The following is a 24277-nucleotide window of genomic DNA, read 5'->3' as shown; positions in this document are numbered from 1 at the left end:
GAAATCAAAAGCTTTGCAGACAAGCAAAAGCTAAGAGAATTCAGCACCAACAAACCAGCTCTACAACAAATGCTAAAGGAACTTCTCTAAGTGGGAAACACAAGAGAAGAAAAGGACCTACAAAAACAAACCCAAAACAATTAAGAAAATGGTCATAGGAACATACATATCGATAATTACCTTAAACGTGAATGGATTAAATGCCCCAACCAAAAGACATAGACTGGCTGAATGGATACAAAAACAAGACCCATATATATGCTGTCTACAAGAGACCCACTTTAGACCTAGGGACACATACAGACTGAAAGTGAGGGGATGGAAAAAGATATTCCATGCAAATGGAAATCAAAAGAAAGCTGGAGTAGCTATACTCATATCAGATAAAATAGACTTTAAAATAAAGAATGTTACAAGAGACAAGGAAGGACACTACATAATGATCCAGGGATCAATCCAAGAAGAAGATATAACAATTATAAATATATATGCACCCAACATAGGAGCACCTCAATACATAAGGCAACTGCTAACAGCTATAAAAGAGGAAATCGACAGTAACACAATAATAGTGGGGGACTTTAACACCTCACTTACACCAATGGACAGATCATCCAAAATGAAAATAAATAAGGAAACAGAAGCTTTAAATGACACAATAGACCAGATAGATTTAATTGACATATATAGGACATTCCATCCAAAAACAGCAGATTACACGTTCTTCTCAAGTGCGCACGGAACATTCTCCAGGATAGATCACATCTTGGGTCACAAATCAAGCCTCAGTAAATTTAAGAAAATTGAAATCATATCAAGCATCTTTTCTGACCACAACGCTATGAGATTAGAAATGAATTACAGGGAAAAAAACGTAAAAAGGACAAACACATGGAGGCTAAACAATACGTTACTAAATAACCAAGAGATCACTGAAGAAATCAAAGAGGAAATCAAAAAATACCTAGAGACAAATGACAATGAAAACACGACGACCCAAAACCTATGGGATGCAGCAAAAGCGGTTCTAAGAGGGAAGTTTATAGCTATACAAGCCTACCTAAAGAAACAAGAAAAATCTCAAGTAAACAATCTAACCTTACACCTAAAGAAACTAGAGAAAGAAGAACAAACAAAACCCAAAGTTAGCAGAAGGAAAGAAATCATAAAGATCAGAGCAGAAATAAATGAAATAGAAACAAAGAAAACAATAGCAAAGATCAATAAAACTAAAAGTTGGTTCTTTGAGAAGATAAACAAAATTGATAAGCCATTAGCCAGACTCATCAAGAAAAAGAGGGAGAGGACTCAAATCAATAAAATCAGAAATGAAAAAGGAGAAGTTACAACAGACACCGCAGAAATACAAAGCATCCTAAGAGACTACTACAAGCAACTTTATGCCAATAAAATGGACAACCTGGAAGAAATGGACAAATTCTTAGAAAGGTATAACCTTCCCAGACTGAATAAGGAAAAAAGAGAAAATATGAACAGACCAATCACAAGTAATGAAATTGAAACTGTGATTAAAAATCTTCCAACAAACAAAAGTCCAGGACCAGATGGCTTCACAGGTGAATTCTATCAAACATTTAGAGAAGAGCTAACACCCATCCTTCTCAAACTCTTCCAAAAAATTGCAGAGGAAGGAACACTCCCAAACTCATTCTATGAGGCCACCATCACCCTGATACCAAAACCAGACAAAGACACTACAAAAAAAGAAAATTACAGACCAATATCACTGATGAATATAGATGCAAAAATCCTCAACAAAATACTAGCAAACAGAATCCAGCAACACATTAAAAGGATCATACACCACGATCAAGTGGGATTTATCCCAGGGATGCAAGGATTCTTCAATATACGCAAATCAATCAATGTGATACACCATATTAACAAATTGAAGAATAAAAACCATATGATCATCTCAATAGATGCAGAAAAAGCTTTTGACAAAATTCAACACCCATTTCTGATAAAAACTCTCCAGAAAGTGGGCATAGAGGGAACCTACCTCAACATAATGAAGGCCATATATGACAAACCCACAGCAAACATCATTCTCAATGGTGAAAAACTGAAAGCATTTCCTCTAAGATCCGGAACGAGACAAGGATGTCCACTCTCACCACTATTATTCAACATAGTTCTGGAAGTCCTAGCCACGGCAATCAGAGAAGAAAAAGAAATAAAAGGAATACAAATTGGAAAAGAAGAAGTAAAACTGTCACTGTTTGCGGATGACATGATACTATACATAGAGAATCCTAAAACTGCCACCAGAAAACTGCTAGAGCTAATTAATGAATATGGTAAAGTTGCAGGATACAAAATTAATGCACAGAAATCTCTTGCATTCCTATACACTAATGATGAAAAATCTGAAAGAGAAATTATGGAAACACTCCCATTTACCATTGCAACAAAAAGAATAAAATACCTAGGAATAAACCTACCTAGGGAGACAAAAGACCTGTATGCAGAAAACTATAAGACACTGATGAAAGAAATTAAAGATGATACCAACAGATGGAGAGATATACCATGTTCTTGGATTGGAAGAATCAACATTGTGAAAATGAGTATACTACCCAAAGCAATCTACAGATTCAATGCAATCCCTATCAAATTACCAATGGCATTTTTTACGGAGCTAGAACAAATCATCTTAAACTTTGTATGGAGACACAAAAGACCCCGAATAGCCAAAGCAGTCTTGAGGGAAAAAAATGGAGCTGGAGGAATCAGACTCCCTGACTTCAGACTATACTACAAAGCTACAGTAATCAAGACAGTATGGTACTGGCACAAAAACAGAAACATAGATCAATGGAACAAGATAGAAAGCCCAGAGATTAACCCACGCACCTATGTTCAACTAATCTATGACAAAGGAGGCAAAGATATACAATGGAGAAAAGACAGTCTCTTCAATAAGTGGTGCTGGGAAAACTGGACAGCTACATGTAAAAGAATGAAATTAGAATACTCCCTAACACCATACACAAAAATAAACTCAAAATGGATTAGAGACCTAAATATAAGACTGGACACTATAAAACTCTTAGAGGAAAACATAGGAAGAACACTCTTTGACATAAATCACAGCAAGATCTTTTTTGATCCACCTCCTAGAGTAATGGAAATAAAAACAAAAATAAACAAATGGGACCTAATGAAACTTCAAAGCTTTTGCACAGCAAAGGAAACCATAAACAAGACGAAAAGACAACCCTCAGAATGGGAGAAAATATTTGCAAATGAATCAACGGACAAAGGATTAATCTCCAAAATATATAAACAGCTCATTCAGCTCAATATCAAAGAAACAAACACCCCAATCCAAAAATGGGCAGAAGACCTAAATAGACATTTCTCCAAAGAAGACATACAGATGGCCACGAAGCACATGAAAAGATGCTCAACATCACTAATTATTAGAGAAATGCAAATCAAAACTACAATGAGGTATCACCTCACTCCTGTTAGAATGGGCATCATCAGAAAATCTACAAACAACAAATGCTGGAGAGGGTGTGGAGAAAAGGGAACCCTCTTGCACTGTTGGTGGGAATGTAAATTGATACAGCCACTATGGAGAACAGTATGGAGGTTCCTTAAAAAACTAAAAATAGAATTACCATATGACCCAGCAATCCCACTACTGGGCATATACCCAGAGAAAACCGTAATTCAAAAAGACACATGCACCCGAATGTTCATTGCAGCACTATTTACAATAGCCAGGTCATGGAAGCAACCTAAATGCCCATCAACAGACGAATGGATAAAGAAGTTGTGGTACATATATACAATGGAATATTACTCAGCCATAAAAAGGAACGAAATTGAGTCATTTGTTGAGACATGGATGGATCTAGAGACTGTCATACAGAGTGAAGTAAGTCAGAAAGAGAAAAACAAATATCGTATATTAATGCATGTATGCGGAACCTAGAAAAATGGTACAGATGAGCCAGTTTGCAGGGCAGAAGTTGAGACACAAATGTAGAGAATGGTCATATGGACACCAAGAGGGGAAAACTGCGGTGAGGTGGGGATGGTGGTGTGCTGAATTGGGCAATTGGGATTGACATGTATACACTGATGTGTATAAAACTGATGCCTAATAAGAACCTGCAGTATAAAAAAACAAACAAAACAACTAATACTAAACTTTCATTGGGTTATTTGTATGGAAATATGTTAATATAAATGTTTCAGACATTACATGAAATTTCTAAAAATCTTATATTTGTATTTGTATGGAAATATGTATGGAAATATGTTAATATAAATGTTTCAGACATTACATGAAATTTCTAAAAATCTTATATTTGTATTTGTATGGAAATATGTATGGAAATATGTTAATATAAATGTTTCAGACATTAAAAAAAAAAAAAAAAAGAAGCAAATGATAAGGAAACATCTGTGTCTGTTAATGACAAGGTTTACTGCTCTAAAAAATTACTGAAGTATCATTTGATTGAGTTTGTGAATTCCTTAATAACATTTTTCGTTTTTAGAAATGAAAATGGTTCATTTGGTTCTTTTTCAAATTTGCTCATTCTTTTTTCAAATGTCCTATTTGTTCAGTTTGGCTTCTATTGCTTCTCTTATCTCTTTTACTTAATTTAAAAACTTATTTGGACTTTCCTGGCAGTCCAGTGGTTAGGACTCCATGCTTCCACTGCAGGGGGCACGGGCTCGATCCCTGGTCGGGGAGCTAAGATCCCACATGCCGTGCAGTGAGGCCAGAAAAAGAACCTTATTTATATTTCTTTCACAGTTTCACTATTATCTCTAGTTCTCTGGGCACTGATTCTCCTAGTCGTTACATTTGCCTACTCTCCCTCATGGTGGTTCTTTTCCCATGTGGTTGGTTAGACAACAGAAGCCAAACTCACAGAATTTTGAGTGGGAAATATTATGATCAATTGCATTATCAGTCAAGTCACTGTCTTTTTTGTATAAAGGTAACAGCTATTACCAGATAGCAAAAGACTCAGAAAATACACTGTCCACATGTCATTATTTAAGATCACATAGCCAGCTAATTATAAGTCAAAAGCAATAACTCAAGGGTCTATAGGAAAAGAGGGACTATAAACACTGATGTTTATTTTTCCCTTCTAAGTATCCATTCTGAGGACATACTCTCAAATGTAGGCAAAGAGCTATGTACACAGATATATAAAGCAATTAGCAACGAGAAGGAAAAAAGGAAATAACTCAGATGGCTTAAATTAGCAGAATATCCATATGACAGAATGTTTACAAAGAGTTATTGATTACACTGAGAACTGCTTATGATAAAATGTTAATTTTAAAACAGAGATTCAACAATATAAAGAAAAAAGACACAGAAAAAAGATAGAAAGTAATTATGCCAAAATGTTAACAGTGATTGTCTCTGGATGGTAAGATCATGGATTTTGGGAGGGTGTATATTTCTTTATGCTTTCTATACATTGTGAATGTCAATGATCCATATTAATTTTATAATCAGAAAAGAGTAAAATGTATAAAATATTTAAAATATGAAAACTTCTAAGGGTAACAACAGTCAAGAACTTAAATATCTGGGGTAATATTAAATAAGAAAGATGAAATATCATGGTACTAACTCTGACATTATAGTCTATAATTTATACTCAACACAGTAGCCAGAGTATCCTTTAAAATTTGGGGGAGGATTCAGGTCACGCCTCTCCTCTACTTCAGACCTTCGAGGGCTCCCCATTTCACTCAGAGTAAAAGCCGAAGTCCTTCCAAGGATCTACAAGGACCAACATGATCTGACCCCCTGCCACGTCTCTGACCTCCTCTCCTGAACCTGACTTTGCTCCAGTCACACTGTTGTCCTTGCTGTTCCTCAAACCTACTAAGGACATACCTGCCTCAGGGCCTTTGCACTTGCAGTGCCCTTTACTTGGAATGCTTTCTGTCCACACAGCCACATAGTGTGTTCCACACCTCAGCTCAAATGACATTTTATCAGTGAGCCCTTTCCTGACCCCTGTATAAAATAGCAGCTACCCCTATGTTCCCATCACCCCGTCCCCTTTACCAAGTACTTTTTCACCATCTGTGACATGGCAGAACTTACTTTATTGCGTATGTGGTCTCCATCTCCCATGAGAAGAGTTCTTTTGCCTGGTGCATAGAAGATGTCCAATAAATAAGCATTGAATGCCCGAACAAATAAATGCGTGAGACTGTAAGCTCCTCAAGAGCAGAGGGGCTGAAGCTGACACCACTGCATCACTGAGGTGCACACAACAGGCAGCAATGCCAACCTGATGGTCCCAGGGACATGTAACCAACATCGACTCACTCCAGAAAAAAATACTTATAATTACAGCCAAAGATGACAGCAGAGAAGAGTCAAATGGAAAAAGATGATAAGGGTGTTTGGGCACAGTAATATGAGAGTTTCCATCAGAAAAGGCAAGATCTTCCATCAGGACGTGGTTTTTGCTGCACGACAGAACTCCACATTTTTATCACAGACTCAGAACCAGCTCTATGTGGCACTTAAAATGACATTTCAAATGCTCTTTCTATTTAGCTATCTCTTTGTTGCGATTAGATATTTTTCTACGGGAAAAAAAAAAGGCATTAGGAAACCAATTTCCCTGGCACTCTCCCACCCCAAAAGCAGGCAGGAAAATGCAGTGCTTGGGTATGGTATCCACAGGCACCCGGACAGACACACATACTTTCAGGGCCCGTCCACGCCTCCTAAACGTCCACAGTCTGCCTGGTCCTGCAGAAAAGGAATACAGCATCCTTGATCTTGCTCAGTTTTATCAGCCTCTAGAAACTCAAGGACAAACTGATAGCATAGTGCACAGCTTCATATTCTTTACTTTAGGAAAGATAAGAAAATTCATCCTAAGCTATTTCAGACTTCTCTGGGCATCGGAGCGCTCGGAGATTAGGGCGGGCTGGTGGTGGACGCTGCCTGCGGTAGCTCAGGACTGTTAATGAGCGTGAGGGTAACTCATGGTGGGGCTGGACGGGGGCAGCTGACCCCCACCCAAGCCCTCCACTAAGTTATTACATTTGCTAAATTTGTCTTTCCTCTCATCCCCCTCCTTTTCCTGGACAATTCCTTCATCTCTGTCCTCCCCACAGCTCAGCCGCGTCTTGTCATCCTGCTCAGGAATCTCCTACAAGATAGTATTTTAGGGAATTTTCCTCTCTCGTGGATGCCTGCATCTTAAAAGGGACCCCTTGAAGCCCAGAAGGACCTCAAGTTCAGAGGGGGAATTTCCCGCTGGGTAAGAGAGGTAGGCTTCTAATATTGATGGAGTGCCTATTCTAGGCTGGACATTCTGTACACTTTGTCTACTGTAATGATGTTGCTGAATTTTCACAGTATCTCCATGAAATAGGTATTATCGTCTCCATTTCAGGATGAGAAATCAGGGACTTCTGGGCAAGACAGACTAGAATGTTAGTTCACGCTTGGAGGCCCTGCCTACTATCTTCCCTGTTCCAAAGGCACGGCAGTGATACATGAAAAGATTCCAACAAGGAAGCTCAACTGTGCTCAGAAGTAAGATATATATCTTGATGGATCAGAAGCTCCAAATATTTACTATTTTGAGGAGCTGAAGGCACAGCCTGCTGACTCAGAACCCAGAAGCAGGTGGAGGGAGCTGGAAGATTGGTTTTCTAGGGGTACAGGGACTAAAAGTCTCCCATGGGAGGTGGGGGACCAGTCCCTGAAATGGGGGCTGGTGAAAGCATTTTCCATCTGAGAGAGGAAGTTGAAAAAAGCAGAGATACCACCTCACCACCGTCCTAAGACTAAAGCTTATCTGTGAATGTGAACAGTGAGAGAAGCTGGAAGAAGCACACACGTAGCCAGGGCCTGGCCAGACTGCCTGTGGCTTTGACGATTGGCTCCAGGAATAATCCCATTATCGCTGTGAACACGCAGCTCATCACTAACCCAAGACAGCTGGCCCTGCGCCGGGGGACCCAGGACCTGGGTGGAGGCAACTTGAAATCACTTGGCAAGGAGAGCTGGGTGGAGGTGATGAGCATGGAGAGGAAGAGAGAGAGACGGACTCCCACTCAAGATGAGCAGACAAACCCCAATTCCAAAACACCCGAGGAAAGCTGTCGCTGAGAGAGACAACCAACAAAGAGTCTCCAAGATTTAGCGAGCTGGAAAGCAGTACTGAAGAATTTACCCAGAAAGTATCTCAGAAAGGTAAAGAAAAAAACGAGAAAGCAGAGTTGGGAGCTATGGAGAATGGATGGAGAGGCTCGGAACTGTATCCCACAGGGTTTCCAGGATGGGAGACTTGGAATGGCAGGGCAGCAATATTCAAGGATATCATGGCTGAGGATTTTCCCTCACTAAAGACAGTTTATGGATCCTCAGATGAAAGGCACATATTAATCACCAAGCAGATAAGTAAAAAAAATAAATCCACATCTAGAAAACCTGGGGCATCTTCCCTCTACCCGACTCCTTCTGTTCCTGAGATCCCTGGCCCATGACCTCCCCCAGGAGCTGCCTGACAATGTCCTCCACTGTTTTAGCCCCACTCCTGATCCTGGTACAGTGAGGAAAGCCCTGGGTTTGGGGTTGGGAGACGTAGGTTCGAGCCCCCCATCTGTTACTGCCTCAGAGTCCTTGCTGAGCCTTGATTTCTTCCCTTCGAATGGAATCAGAAGTAGAATGATAGAAACTTAGAACCAGAAGGGACTTCGGGGGTGGCGTCATCACAGCAGACCACGGCTGTCAGACCCACTAACTAGCTCAGTGGCCACAAGATACTTAACCTCCTGCGTTTCCATTTCCCCATCATTGAAAGGGGATAATAACAGCACCGGCCCCGGGTGTTGCATAAGGACGAAATGAATTCATTCGTGTAAGGAACTTAGCACGGTGCCAGGCGCAGAGTAAACCTTCAACCCGGGGCAGCCATTTCTGTTATGATAATAATAACAGACGCCCATGAAATGCCACCTGCAACCTACACTCAGTGCGAGGGGCTCCCCACTGAAACCACGGACCCCAGGCAGAGCAAAACCAGGGCCCATTGCCCCCTCTGCACTGGGGAACAGGCAAGCCAGCCGGCTGCCCTCCCCACCCTCGTCCCGGGCTGCCCCTGGTAGGCCCTCCTTGGCCTTCTGAGAAGCCCCTCTCCGTGACCAACCGTGAACTTCCCCGAATTCATGCACGCCCCGGCCCCACCCAGGCCCCCCCCCAGACCCCGCTGCCCCGGGGACCCTACCTCTCTCTGCTCACTGCAGATCTTACACAGCCACAGGGGCCGCTTCTGGCCGGGGGAGGCCTCGATCCCGCATTTGGTGCAGACTTTCTACAAGAGAGAGGACACGGGAATGTAAGCACTCAGCCCCTTCCTCCTCAGCTGAGGGGCTGGGAAAACTATAACCAAGGAGCCCTTTGGCACCTTCTGAGGGGATGACTTTTGCTTCAGGCCCCAAGGGGAGATAACCCAAAGGATACCCATCATCTAAAACCCGTAGCTGGCCTTGGGGCACAATAGGTGTGCCCATCCAAGGATCTCCGTGATAGAAATTCACCCGCACAAGTACATCCTGTTGGGATCACGTCAAAAAAAATAAGCTTGCTGAGAGTCACAGCTGCATCATTTTCAATAGCAAGGAACTGGAAACAACCCAAACGCCCAATGCCAGAGGCCTATCCAGGCAAACACAACTGAATATGATACGGCCTTAACACAGCAGACTGTGTCGGTCCCTGGAAATGTGGGCAGGAAATGATGTTATTCAACAAAGAAAACAAAAACAAACAAACAAAAAAGAGCATGGAATAGTGAAAGGAAGGGGAAGACCAGGAACAAATAAATTAAAAAAAAAAAAAGAACATGGAGCAAAGAAAACAGACATTTGTATATAACCATGCAAAAAACTCACTTGTGTGCCTGACAAGGTAAGACAATGATATGGTGAGAAATACCAGTGACCGCTTGGGCACTTCCTTGATGCCAAGGCCCTTCATTTAACGATCCCAGGACCCCTATTATATAAGAATTAGGCCCATTTTACAGGCAGTAGTTTGAGAATTGCTCAAGTTCACGCAGCAAGTAAGTAACAGACTCAGGTCTGCCTCTAGAGCTGCTGTATAACTGTCCCCGGACACGTAAGCAGCCAGAACCTAGTCTCTGCAGCGCTTCTCCTTCTACAGAGTTGCTGAAGATCATATAACTTCTCGGTACATATTTTGCTTCCCCGAGATGCACAGCCACAAGCCCTGGTGGGAAAAAGCCAGATGAAAAGCACCAGGCGGCAGAGGGGCACTCGGTGGGGCTGAGGCCTCTTCTGGGCTAACCCAGGCAGAGTCTGATTCAGGGACAGCGTGTCCTCCTCAGAGAACAGTCACACCAGCTAATCAATCCATCTTTCTGCCGCTGCGTGGAAGCCGCCCGGTCCCTGCGGGGCTTGGGGCTCTCTCCTTCTCTCTCCTGTCGAGGGAAGGCTACATCTGCAGCTTGGCCTTTTCTGCAGGCTGCCAACTGAGCAAGGAGCACACCTCTCCACGGAGAGGGAAATGTCACCAACTTGGCTTTTCAGAGCGTGTTGTCACCGCCTGATTGGGCAGTGGGACCACAGGAGGTGAGGAACCAGCTCGTGGCAGAAGGGGAGCTATGACACATTTGTGGGGGGTGTGCATTTGCTTCCATCAGACCCGCAGGTACAAGAAATGTCACTTTTCTTTTCTTTCTCCAAATAAACTGTAATCTGCTCCAAGCTCCTGTCCCCCTGGGTTGGCAGGGAAGTCCATCCCAGTCTGTCTGGGCTCGGCGCTCGCGAAGGTCCCAGGCTTGGGGTCTTTGGTGGCACAGTACGTCTGGGAAGGGTCCCCTGGGTGCTGCCGGACCGCTCACTGCTGTGCTGCTCTCCCTCTGAGCTCCCACGGTCCCTCGGAGGGGGAAGGGGCCTGGCCACTTCTGTGTCAGGCCTGGGTTTGGGATCTGTGCCAGGCTGGGGTGCCGCCTCTCTGGGGGCCAGCAGCCTGTCCCCCTGGATCCCCAAGCCACCAGTCTGGAAACTCTCCCTTCCCCACTAGAGCTGCCTCTTGCTACCCCTTCCAATGCTCACCCCAACCCTTCCACCTCTAGGACAGGGGCCCCCATAAGCCCATAAGATGGGCCTCAAGAAACACACATGGGCCCCTCCTTCCTGGGGTAAAGAGAGGAAGGAGGCGCTGAAGCCAGCTGGCTGTTTTTCCTGCTCATTCCCACGATCCCGTATAGATGATACACATGGGAAAATTAGTGGAGCCATCTCAGAGAGGTGAGATTTTCCTCTTGTGTTTTCTACATGCTTGTAGGGTTCGATGACAGCTTGTCCTCCAAGCGCGCAGTGTGCCCTGACCCCCTCCCAAGGCTGCTGAATCACACGACGCTGCCGGGAATCGGGAGAGAAGACCAGTTCCTCCCATTATGGAGCACCAGGCCCTGCCACCCCGGCAACAGAGCGTGAAGGAGGTGGGTGTCATGATGTCCATCATACGGGCGAAGAAAATGAGGCTCAGAGATGTTGAAGACTGCCCGCAGTCCCACAGTTAGGTAGCGACAATCAGGATTTGGGAAGCTCCCCTCTTCTGGACCTTAGGAGAGCTGAGCACCCACGTGGAGCACAGCCCTGTGTTGGGAGGGTGGGGCCCGGTGAGGCACCCAACGCTCAGTCCCAGGTCGGCGTGCCTGCCAGGCCAAAAGGGCATGTCTGGCTGCCTTGAAGGAGTGACATTTAAGCAGGGTTTGAAGGATGGGCGTGCACGTGCCCTCGATAAATAGCATCTGACTGATTGACTGATCATCTGTGCTGTTGGGCGGCCGGGAAAGAAGCTAGGAGAGAGTGCTTGAAAGCTGTGTCCTGTCTTCTACCCCGAGAACACAGCACACGGAACCACCTGACCCGGGGGACGGAGCCGTGTGGGCCAGTCGCCTTCCAGAGGCAGGGTCAAAGGCTGTTGGGTCAGCTCCCAGTCCTGGTGGGGGAGGGACGGATGGCATGTCCCAAATGTTCTCTCCTCCCCTTGTCCTGTGGGGTTCTGGAGGGAATTGGGGGTGACTTGACAGGGCATACCCTCCTTGGCCCACGGGCAGCCCTGTTTTCAGGCTACCAGCCATCACTAGTGGAACCCCCGGTCAGTCCCGGCCATCTCTTGGTCCGTCTTTACAAGCTCCAGCGTCTCCAGCTGGGGAATCCGGGCCAGCAAAAAGATAACATGCCCCAGTTCAAATAATACATAATTGCTGTTCTATTAAATCTCGACCAAGAAGAGAATAACGAGCCTTTTCCCCTTATGGGCTTGGTCTTTGTTCCAGGTTCCAATAAAGAAAATTAAGCAGGTGGTATTTTAAAAAGCCAGTGAGAGAGAGTGTGAGCCGGCCACAACATCAACCCAGTGCAAAGGGAACACTGCACAGTCGTGTCAAGGACAGCTGGGCCTGGGGGTGGCCACCAGCTTCCCTGCCAAGTGGGTTTCCACTGAGCGGAATTGCCCGGGGTGAGTGAGCGCTGGCTTCCCGGGCTTGGCTCTCTCATGCTTCCTGCAGCCTCAAACTGTGTCTGAGCGTTAAACAAACCAAGTCTAGCTTCTGGGCCTGACTCAGACGCTCCTTGCATTCCTTTTGCAAATGTACATCCCATCCCAGAACATGCACGGGGAAAGGGGGTGGCTCAGGGTATAGCCCACAGGACACAGGCTTTGGGGCAGGGGAGCGCAGAGTTTGCCATTTAGATGCAACCTTGGACTTGTTATTAACCGTCTCTGAGCTTCATTTTGTTGTCCTGAAAACGGTGGTAACAGGCAGGCTCATGTCACACTTAGGAGGGTCAAAGGAGATGATTGACGAAAGTGCTCAGCACAGTACACGGTAAGGAGCAGGCAGCAACCACAGTCCTGCACAGCTGTCTCAGTGAAGGATGCCACACGCATCAGTCATATAAGCCAAAAACCCAGAATCATCCTTGATCTTCACTCTCCCTCCTGCCCATCCAAATAATCCATCTCCAAGAACTCTAAATCTCAGTAGAACTGTTCACTCTCCTCCAACACCCTCCCTATCCATACTGCCATCTCCAGGGCCTGCACCATGGCCCCACCCCACTTTGGCCAGCCTCCTGTTGGTTCCCAGCATGGAAGCCAGCGTGATCTTTTCAAGATGCAAATCTAATCACGTCCTGTCTACCGTCCTTGCCAGCTTAAGAGCCTCCAGAGACTTCCTGTTGCCCTCTGGATGAAGACCACACCCTTCCACATGATGCATGATGCCTGCTCAGGGTAGACCTACCTTCTTGTGACCTCAGCTTGCACCCCTCTCCCCTACTCTACTGCCTCGTTCTCCATCTCAAGCCCCAGCCGTGTTGGCCTGACTTCAGCCCCTGGTCCTCAATCTGCTCTTCCTGCCACTGGACCTTGGCACGTGCTGCTCCCTCTGTCTGGGATGTACCTGATCACACGCTCTCCTTATTAGCCTATGCATCCTTCAGACCTCAGCAAAAGCAAAAGCACCGCTTCTTCACGGAAGCCTTCCCTGCCTTCTTACCCGGTTGGAGCTTCCCTAACAGGCTCTTGCCTCTTCTCCTCCACTGAGACTTACCCTCACTTGTGTGGCTGTGTAACTACGGTCGCTTCCCCTACTAGGTTGTCAACGACCAGAGGGCAGAGGCCGCGTCTGTTTCTGTTCACCTTCCTGTTTCTGGTATCTGGCATGATGAATTTTTGTGGAATAAACGAATGAACAAATGAGAGCTACTTTTAACATTTAACATTTACTTTTAACCTGAGAAGGCAAGATGTGGCCCCTCCTGGAATGTGCCAACCTGCTGGGGGGAAGAGACGCACAGAAACAGGAAACACTCACTGGGCAGCAGGGGGCAGGGGGTGCCCCGTCTGCACTGAGTGATGCTGATTGGTCAGGCGACGGGAGATCAGACAAGGAAGAGCCTCCTCTGGGGTGGGGTGTCAGGGGTGATGGGACTGCTGCCCGGTGGGCCTCACTCTCAGTGGGTGGGGGCAGGAATCCAGGCTGGGCTGGCCACAGAGGAAACGACACTGAGGGTCCTTTGCTAAGGGTGGGGGCAGAGATGTGTGCCCCGCCCTCCACGTGACCACTCCTGCCTGCCTCCCCAGGGGGGCATCCTGCAGGCTGCCTGTGTGTTCAGACTCTTTCCAAGGTCTGTGGGGTGCCCTCCTGGGCATCCTCATACCCTAGGCCACTTCAGTCACCCCAAGACTCCCCGGAACCCCGCCTCTCCATCCAACATCATCACCTTCACCTTCCCACACTGTAGGTCAGAGTCAGAGGCACGACAAGGTCTGGGAGACCACAGAGCTCGGGCACCTCACTCCCAGGCCGGCCTTCCCATCCTCACCGTGAGCCCCTGACTCATTCCACGCAGAGCCCTCACGCTCCATGGCGGAGTCCCCAAGCTGCCGCCGAGTAGAAGGGAGCAGGTGCGGTGCCCACGCGGGGGTGGGAACGAAACTGCTCGCACCCTTCCAGAGCACTTAGTACCCGGGAATCAGCCACGCCCTCCGTGACAGGCCCTGAAGGCTTCGCTGCGTCATCCATCACACAGAAAGCGGTGTTCCCGACACTCAGCCCACCAAAGAAAGACGAAATTGTGCTTAAATGTTCCATACAAGGAGGCCAGAAAAACGTACGCTGTGCTGCAGAAATGAATAATGGCGATGGTTAATTTGAAAATATTTGGTGCTTCAATTCAACAAACGTTTACTCAATACTGGATGGAAGGTGCTGTTCTAGGAATGGTGAGGATGAACAAGGCACGGCCCTTTGTCCTCAACGAGGGTTCCATCGAGCGGAGGACTTGATGAACGAGCAAAACTCATCTGGAAAAGGACTTGCCCAAGAGCTTCAAGACTGAAACTGGAAAAGGACTTGCCCAAGAGCTTCAAGACTGAAACTGGAAAAGGACTTGCCCAAGAGTTTCAAGTTTCACCGACTGGAATTTGTCAGTGAGACGGTCTCTCCTTCAGAACCAGGCAGCAATGATGCTCATGGAGTGGTCGCCCCCGACCCGCACCCCAGGAAAGCAGGGTAAAGAAATGGCTGTGTCCAGACGATCACAGCACAGCACGAACAACGTGAAGAAATCAGCCCACGAGTGTGCATTTCACGCCAGCCAGTGTGTTCCCCGTGCTAGAACTCGAATCTTCAGCAAGGAAAAAAATCCGATTGTGTTTTGGAGAAAGGTACTCGGCGATAAAAATGACGACGTAAACAGAAAGAATGAAAAAAATCACGACGGAACTGTGTATTTACTGACATGGAGCAACGTTCACAATAAATTAAGTTAAAAAAGCATGTTATAAACAGTAAGCCTAGTGTGATTCTCTACCATATAAATATGTATATGTGCCTATATCTATTTAGAAGTAGATATATGCACAGAAAAATATCTGGAAGGAGACCGGCCAAAACATAAATCGAATTGTGCTAAGTTGAAATCTATTTTAAATGGGTAAGCAGAATTCCTATTTAAAGGAAGGCTATGCTAAATGTTTTGGGAAATCACTTGCCCCGACTTCATTTTTTGACCCTATCTGGATTTTTGTGGGTCAGGATAGATTAAAGAAGCTGAAGGTATAGGCACAAACGGGAGGGAGACTGGACCTGTTGGTTGAGTGTGGCTCAAATGTAGATAGTCAGCCTTGCCTCCACCCCCCTCCACCTCCGCAGGTGGTGTCCACGGGTCACTGACCCCTCTGATCACAGGATCAGTCCTGTTCAACCCCAAGACATCAGCCAGGCTTGGAGGTGCATCACCAGCCCTGGAGGGCCAGGAGTGCAGGGGCTAGACACGGCCTCCTTGCGATAGACAGACTCAGTATCTGGAACCCAGGTTCTGATGCCAAATGACTTTCAGTACGTTAGATATTGATGTACGTATTAAAAATATTTATATACTTTAGGTGTTGATGTACATATTATAAATATTTATATACTTTCTCGAGCCCTGGTGCTACACCAGGCATCAAGGTAGGTGCTTTATGTAGAATCTCACTTAATTTTCATAACCACACTAAGAAGTGGGTATTACGGTCCCTATTTTATCAACTCAGGATCTGAGGCTTGAGGCTAAGTAACCTGACCACGAGGAGGTGGGATGTGAACCTTGTGCTCTTTGAGCCCCAGGTTTCTGCTCAGACAAGAGACTCATCCAAGCCTTCCTTCTCCACCGGCGGCTCAAATGAAGGCAGGGCTGGCTCCCTAGGCCCTGGTCCCTCCTCCAGAACACCAGACTCGGTCAAGCCTCAAGTGGGAGAGAGCACAGCCAGGGCCCTCCTCTGCTCATTAGGACACAGTCTGGGGGCCAGCAGGCCTGAGGGCATGCTGACCTGAGCCCTGACCACTGCAAATACTGAGTCACCCAAAGACGCACAGCCTTAAGAATGCCAGCCACCTGCTGCTTGGCCTGAGACAGAAGCCAGGAGGCGACCCGAGAAGAATTTCAGAAGGAAGACAAGTCTCTCTGTGCTTCCAACACGGGTGCCATGCCGGGGAAACGCCAGCCTTCCTGTGTCCCGGCTGCGGGTGGCAGGTGTACTAACCCACGCAGGGCCACTCTTCACCTCGGTCTCTGGAAGGCTGCCCCGCCTCCTCTGAGTGAGCCCTCCCCAGCTCCCCACCAGATGAGCCACTGATGCTATGTGGGGACCACCTGCAGACCCCAGCCCTGGGCAGCCCCCAGCCACCTCTCCTAGCTGAAAGGCAGCACTGCAGATTTCAGGACTAGCCTCCAAAGCACAGCCTTCCATCTCCTGCCACTCGCTACCGTGAGCTCCGCATCCTAAGCAGAGAGGAGGGTTAAAAAGGCAATGGAAGGAGCTCGAGATGAACATTCATAAGCGCATACTAAAAAGGCATGCCTAGGAGGTGGCTCTGGATCATCTCTGTGCTCGTGCCCCACTGCGTGTCTGATGGGACCTGGGGTACCTCGGGCAGGAAGAGGCTGCCAGGCTGCCGGGAGGTGGGGGCGCCGCTGGCTCCCCACCCCCACCTGCCCTTGTCACTCTTCCTGGTTCTGCTTATCCTCAGCATCACCTCTCAAAACAGAGACTCCGTGCTCGGTTTTTGCCTCTTTCCCAGGCAAACGTGGGAAGCAAAGATTTGAGCTGTCTCGACGGGCCCTGGGGGCATGCACGGTGGGTGACAGGGGGGCCGGTGGACGCACCACGGCTGCAGATGAGAGTTTGGGCAAAGGAGCGGAGACGCGTTATTCAGTCTGAAGCTGAGAGGGAGGTTTTAAAGACCAGCAAATCTAATAACGTACGATCAAAAGGGGGACCACGTGAGACACGGCCCTGGGTCTCGAGGAATTCATTCATTCCTTCAGCAGGCGGCTGTGCGGGGCACGGTGGGTACTCAGCCCCTTGGGGGGAAGAGACATGCAAACACTGGATTGCGCAGACGGAGCACTGACTCCTGGTGAGACTGAAGCGCGCCAAGGCAGAAGCACTGGGTGGAAGGGAATTATGCACAAATCATGGAAGGGATGAGGGCTGAGGGGATGGCCGGGGAGCCGGTGCGTCTCAGGCGAGGGCCAACGTCGACCCACGTCGACCCCCGAGGCTGGGGTGTGCCCCTCTGAGGGCGTGCCAGACCCTCCAGGGCCGAGGACAGGACACTTGTAGCGGGAAAAGCACATTCAACAGTATGCTCACTTTTTTCAAACATAAAATATTATTTTGAAATTTCAAATAGCATTAAAAAAGGTGGAAGGTTTCTACATTTATCTAAAGGGAGTCTGGGTTTTGAAAGGCTAAACGAAACTGCTCTGAAGTCCCGATGGGGAAGAAGGACAGGTGGGGACTCCACACTTCTCCCTCTCAACCTCTAAGGGGACCTTGGGTCTCACGGGGCCTTGTGTGGGGACAGGCGATGGCACTGACTCTCCCCCGGGGTGAATGAGGGTAGAAATCAATGGGCGTCAGACATAGAAAGCAAACTTATGGTTACGGAAGGGGAAGGGGGTGGGAAGGGATAAATTAGGAGTTTGAGATTAACAGACATACACTACTATGTATAAAACAGATAAACAACAAGGACCTACTGTATAGCACAGAGAACTCTACTTAATATCTTGTAATAACCTATAACGGAAAAGAATCTGAAAAAGAATGTATCTATATATGTTATATGCATATATAATATGTGTATATATAACTGAATCACTTTGCTGTACACCTGAAACTAACACAACATTGTAAATCAACTATACTCTAAAATAAAATTAAAATTAAAAAAAAAACCAAGGACCTATTCTATAGCACAGGGAACTATATTCGATGTCTGTAATAACCTAAATGGAAAAGAATCCGAAAAAGAATATATCTATGTATATATAGCTGAATCGCTTTGCTGTACACCTGAAACACTGTAAATAAACTATACTTCAATTAAAAAAAAAAAGTAATCAGTGAATGGTTCTATAAGGGGTTCTCGGGCGCAACCCTCCTAAAGTCTCCCAGGCCTGGAGTGCACCCTAGGGCCCCCCCGTCCCTGGGCAACCTGCCGAGGGGGAAGACTCTGGGGTAGATGGAGTTCAGCCCACGCAAGGGCTCCCTGACCCGCGCTGAGCTTTCCTGAAGCTCTGACCGTGGCCGGCTCCTCCCCACCTGGGTCCCGCCAGTCCTTCGGGGACGACTCCTGGAACCCTCACTAGCTCCTTCCAGCCCTAAAGGAAGAAACCCCTCGCTCCTGGAACTGACGGGGCCTGGGCCATGGTTGAGCTCATCAAGTCCTCTGGCCTCTCCGCCGCGGGTCCACGTGCCTCCAGCGGTCTGGCCCAGCGGTCTCCCGGGACCACCACGTCACACGGCGGCCTGCAGCTCTCCCACCCCACTCTGGCCGGGAGGGAGTCAGGGCAGAGGAGGGCCCAGGTGGTGGAGGAAGCGGGCTCACATCCTCTTGCTCCCTGCCAGGTGGTTACTTAGAGTTACAACTCATAGTAATGATAATAGTCACCGTTTACTGAGCACTTACTCCATGCCTGGCACCCAGCTCAGCGCTCAACACACGTTATCACACTTAATCTTGTTTATGTTCACAACAGCCCTGTGAGGGAGTTTTTATGATCCGAATGCCTTGGATGAGGAAGGCATCCTCATCCTCAGAGATCTTGGGTGGCTTGGCTAAGTTCACGTCACCAGGAGGTGGCAGAGCCAGGATGGGGACCCAGGTTCATAATCATAAAAAGCAAGAGCTTATATAACACGTACTGCGTTGCTGGGCACGGCAGGAGTGCTTCACACAGATTAGTCACTCAGATGACGGCACTGGGGCAGACAGCCCAGGTAACTTGTCCGGGGCCACCCAAGGAGAGTAAGTGGAGGGCCGGACTGGGGTCCCAGTCCCCATCTTGCCTCTCACCCATGCCTGCTATGACCCCCACCCTAGTTGAGAAGGATGCCAATGGGGCCAGGAAACGGATGACCTGAGAGAGAGGAAGTGGATGGGGTTCTCCAGTGGACAGTGGTGGTCTGAAGACACATGGCCGAGACAGACACTGGCCATCCCGGGAACATGAACTCAGGGAATTAAAGGCCCCAGACACAGCCAGCTCCAGCCTCCCCCAGCCAGGCCATGGTTGCATAACCAACCTCTGGTTTCCCAAAGCATTGGGCTGGGGCCTCCCACAGATAATCTCTCACCCAGAGGCGTGCCTGCCACCTGGTAGCCACCTGGCCCAGGCTCTGTTACAAGAGCACAGCCAAAGAAGAGGCTGGATCATTTTGGTTTTCTGTTCTCACAACCAGCATCCTAAAAACACCCTGCCCCTATCAGCAGCCTCCCAGCTAAGGCTACAAGTGAGCCTGGCTCCTCTGGGGCTGGCCCAAAGCCATAACTTGGAGGGAGGGCCAGGCAAGGAGACCCTGGCCAGGTGTGCCGAGCAGATCCTAGCTCCGAAATTCTATGGCTCTAGGGTGTGCGACCAGCCTGTGGGACGGACCCCCAAAGATACTGAAGTCACAGCCCTGCTTTTGGAACGCTTGAAATCTCCATGGGAAGGCCAGGTGGGGGTCTCCGGTGGACCCTCACCATTCCTCCCCTTAGAATTCGGTGGGGGAGCAACTTTAGCTGCAGGTTGGGCCAATGACGTCAACAGCATTCAGCAAACACTTCCTAAGGCCCTGCTGCTACCAGGCCCTGGACTAGGTGGAGAACACAGCGAGGCTCACAGGCTGAGGGCACAGAAGCAAGAAGACGGATGCACACATATGTGAGAGCCTTCCTCCTCGGCCCCTGCCTAACTCGCCAGCCTCACCAAGCCCACCATGCCAGCCCCAAACGCCTCACTGCCTGTTCCCAACACTCTAGGTACTTCCCTGCCTCTATGCGTTCACCCAGGCTTTGCCTCATGACTAGCGAACTCCTACGCATCCTTCAGGAACAACTCAAATGTCTCCTCCTCTGTGACTCCTTCCTTGATTTCCCCCCAGGGGAAGCACTAGTTACTCCCTCCTGTGTGCTCCCAATATGGGTCAACATCTCTAGAGGAGTGTTAACTGCATCATATTGAAATTGTCTATCCCGTGACTTTGCCCCTTCTAGAAAAAGGACATTGTTGTTCTTGTTTAAATTCCCAAGTTTAGCAGGCGTCTGGCACATAGTTGGCTAGGAAGGAAGGGAGGGGCTGACTGACAAGCATCGTGGGCTGTGGGGTTGGGATTCTGCAGACATCTGGGGGCCGATGGTGGTTTTTAAGGAGGGGAGGGGCACGATCAGATCTGAGTTTCAGAAAAATCACCTTTGCTGAAAATACAGATTCAGTCACTCCTGGTCAATTTGTCCTCTGTATTCTCAGCAGAGGCTCTTTTTCCAGAACATTCCCAGATGCCTATGGAATTCCAATCCTAGCTGGGTACGGAAGGTGAGGAAAAGGAAGGACTCTGGTTCATTCTAGAGGCTGCCAGCTGGTCAACAGGATGGACGGTGGTCATGTTAACAGAGTGGGGACGAGCGGCCGGCAAAATATTCAGCTTTGGACACATGGGTACTTGCAGTGCGAGTGGACTCCTTGGAAGAGCTGTCGCGCCGCAGGTGACACCCAGGTCCAGAGCTTGGGAGGAAGGCAGGGGACAGAGACGAGGGAGGGCCAGCACACGGCGTTGCCTGAAGCTTGGGAACGCAAGGGAAGTGAGAGGCCGTGTAGATGGGTGAACTTTCGATACTGATCTGAGTGCATCCACTGTCAGTTTCACCACCCTTAGAACAGGTGCTTCAGGAGGGGCCGAGGCTTGGCCTGACCCTGAGGTCACCCTGGAACCTGGACTGGTGCTTGGCACACTGTAGGTGCTCCATAAATGTTTGTTTAGGCTGAAGGAGATATGAGCATTTGGGCTCCGATGGAGCTGGTGGAGGGGGAGGGCATAAGGAGGGGGAGGGGCCTCCGTGGGGGTGGGGCCAGGACCTGGGGGGGCAGGAGGGGCCCCAGCGCAGAACCAGAGGGGCAGGGCTGGATGCAGACAGTCGGCCAGACAACAAATTCAAGCTGCTGGGCCAAAGAGAACAGGGTGGGGAGTGGGGAGGGCTTGGGGAGACTAGAGAAGGCCAATCCAGGGTCCACAGGAAGCCAAGTTAGCACAGGTTCCCCCCACCAGCCCAGTGTGGACATTCAGCCCTCGGCAGCCTCACCTGTCCCAGGGTCAGCACCGTCTTCTCTGACTTTCCAGGGTTATCCTAACTCTCAAAAGGTCAGTTTATGTGAAAATACCCTCTCCCTTCTCTGTGCCCACTCCAGTGCCTGGACACAGTAAATGTCCTCGAAGCCAGTAAGTACCTGTCATTGGAACTGATTTTTTTTTAATTTGAAAAATACAGCGGACTTGACAAACACCCTAGGGCTTCTTAACTTTCCAGGAGCAACAGCACTAATGATCAACTAAGGACCCTGGTGACGTGCAGGAACAGGGCTCCAGGGAGCGCGGTGACAGGTCTGGGCCAGGTGGAGTCAGGTGTGACCCTCAGGCCTCGGAACTCCCAGCCCGGTATGCAGTTTACGCTGCTAAGGTCAGCAGCCTGTGCTCAGGCGATGAACGGACTGAGGGCCCTGGATACCAAGTGGCGGCGGTTAGACTCTATTCTAGGCAGTAGAACAGAGTCGCAGTAGACTGCCACTGAAGACTTCAGCCGGAGGGAAGAAGCCACGCTTGAGCAAGACGAAGAAGCAGAGAAGCAGAGAATGAGCTGGAAAGCAGACGATACTCCACTGCAGGCAGTCAGGAGCCGGGCGGGGAGGCCCCGCAGTGGCAGGTAGGTGCTCGGGCCTCACTCCCTGGGGGGCCCAGACTACACTCCTGTCTGCGCCTGGAAACTCAGCAAAGGCAGATGTGGTTCTTGGGCAGAGGGGTCTCTGGAAGGCTTGGCAGATCATAACCCCTCTCAGCCTCAGTTTCTGCATCTGTAACCTGGGAGAGTCATCCCTCCTATGGAAGGCAGGACGACAAGGGTGAGGAAAGGGTTTGGAAGGGGAGAGCTCAAAAGTCCCCTCTGAGAAAGGCCTGGCTCCTTCCTGGTTTGGAGGGCCGGGCTCAAGGGTGCCCTGGTGAGGACCCGCCTCCCGTGCTCCCCTCCGCTCCCTCTATCCGCAAGAGCGGCATCCTGGTCTCCCCGCGGGGAAACAGAAGGACAGGCTAAATCCACCTCCAGTTAAGGTCAGTGAACAGCAAACAGCCGTGCGGGAAGCGACACAGCAGGAAAAACGGGGGCAATTTGAGAGCGATGAAGAATCGCAGGGCCTGAGAAGGGTGGCAGCTTGCGGGGCGCAGCTGGCGAGGCGAGGGCCACGTGGGCGGCGCTGGCCACAGCTCGGACTGGAAATGTCATTATCTGTTATTTACCGCAACAGAGGACAAGAGGCTGCACAAAATTACCGTTCCTGGTAACAGCCGCTAAACAGATTTGCCAACACGGCTTCCTGCTGCCGGCGGGCTCGCTACACTGACCAGACCCCGGGAGAAGAGCCACTGAGGGGGGTAGCGAGGGGCCCAACGGGGTGCCGGACGGATGGACGTCTCAGTGGGAAGCCCGGCTGGTGTCCCCAAACCCAACCCAAGCCCAAGCCTACAGACACTCTGCCCACTCAGGGAGGGGCTGGCCTCACACTGACCAGTGACTCAACAACCACAAACACCCACGTGTGTTCAGCTGCTGCTCAGCCACCTTAGGGGTGTGACAAACTCTGGGGGGCACGGTCCTGCCTCAGGGGTGCTCAGGGTGCCACACCCGACTACGGATGGGGAGTCCTAGTGTTGGGGCTACCATCCCTTCCCCAGTGTTGCGGGCACTTAGCCAATGGCCTTTGCACTCCACGGACAAGCTGGCACCAGACAACACCTTCCTTTGGGGGTCTCCTGCGTGTCTTCAGCTCTCTTTACTTCCCAAAGGGCATGTGGGCAAAGTTCTGAACCAAGAGGTAGGAGGAACTGCAAGGCCCTGGCTGTGCCACCAGGAGCAAGTTATCCCTCTGAGCCTCAGTTTCTCCATCTGGAAAATGGGTATAATCACTGCCTTCTGCCTACCGACCTCCAGGGGGCTCTGAGGGACTTATGGCATCACAGGAATATCAGGGGCAGAGGGGGCTTTCAGAAGCACATGCCGACCCCCACCCTGGCTTCCTCCTGCTGCAGACTCAATCACAGGCTGAGCCAAAGCCAATTGGGAAGCAAACCTGCCGTGGCTTTAAAATAACAACAAACCGAGCTGTGTTCCGGAGACGCAGAGAAATGAGCTTTAGCTCACAGCTGCGGCTGCTGCTGCTCCCTGATCTGTGCAGGCCCCCGGGGAGCAGGTTCTGGGGTGGTGATCCTGCAAGGACTGGGCCGACCTGAGCTTCACGGGAGGAAACTGCTGGACAGCCCAGGAGACCCTCTCCTCCAACCCCTCCAACTGCTTCCTTTCACAGGGAGCACGAGAGGCCCAGAGCGGGAAGGGATTTTAACCCGAGGTCACAGGGGGAGCCCAGGGCAGAGCTCTCCTGCACTCCTGACGCCCGGTCCACTCAGCGCAGGTGCAGGTGTAGCAGTCAGTATGAGTTTAGGCAACACTGGCCCCACCCCTATCCCACCCCACCAGCTATGTCCATCCTCTGACATACACAGGGACCCGCGCCCTCAATTGGACTTAAGACACGGGTAGGATGTGTGTATCTGGGGAGAGTGCTGAGCAAAGGAAGGCAGCAGAAGCCGAAGTGCAGAGGTCTGCGGCCCTGGGAG

At 49.2% G+C, this 24277-nt stretch overlaps 1 protein-coding gene across 7 annotated transcripts in view; it reads right to left on the bottom strand.

Moving 5' to 3' along the window:
* RPH3AL (rabphilin 3A like (without C2 domains)) overlaps positions 1 to 24277 on the bottom strand; it is a 124863-nt gene that overhangs the window by 53222 nt on the left and 47364 nt on the right. For all 7 annotated transcript variants that reach the window (XR_005017758.1, XR_005017759.1, XM_036836443.1 and 4 more), the window contains exon 5: positions 9273 to 9359. Coding sequence is in view for 5 of the 7 variants with exons in the window: in XM_036836443.1 (XP_036692338.1) it covers positions 9273 to 9359 (87 nt within the window). In the remaining 2 variants the exon portion in view is untranslated. The remainder of the gene's footprint in view (positions 1 to 9272; positions 9360 to 24277) is intronic.

The sequence above is a fragment of the Balaenoptera musculus genome, chromosome 20 (assembly GCF_009873245.2).
Source record: "Balaenoptera musculus isolate JJ_BM4_2016_0621 chromosome 20, mBalMus1.pri.v3, whole genome shotgun sequence".
Lineage (NCBI taxonomy): Eukaryota > Metazoa > Chordata > Mammalia > Artiodactyla > Balaenopteridae > Balaenoptera > Balaenoptera musculus.
This window is presented reverse-complemented; position numbering and strand designations above follow the sequence as displayed.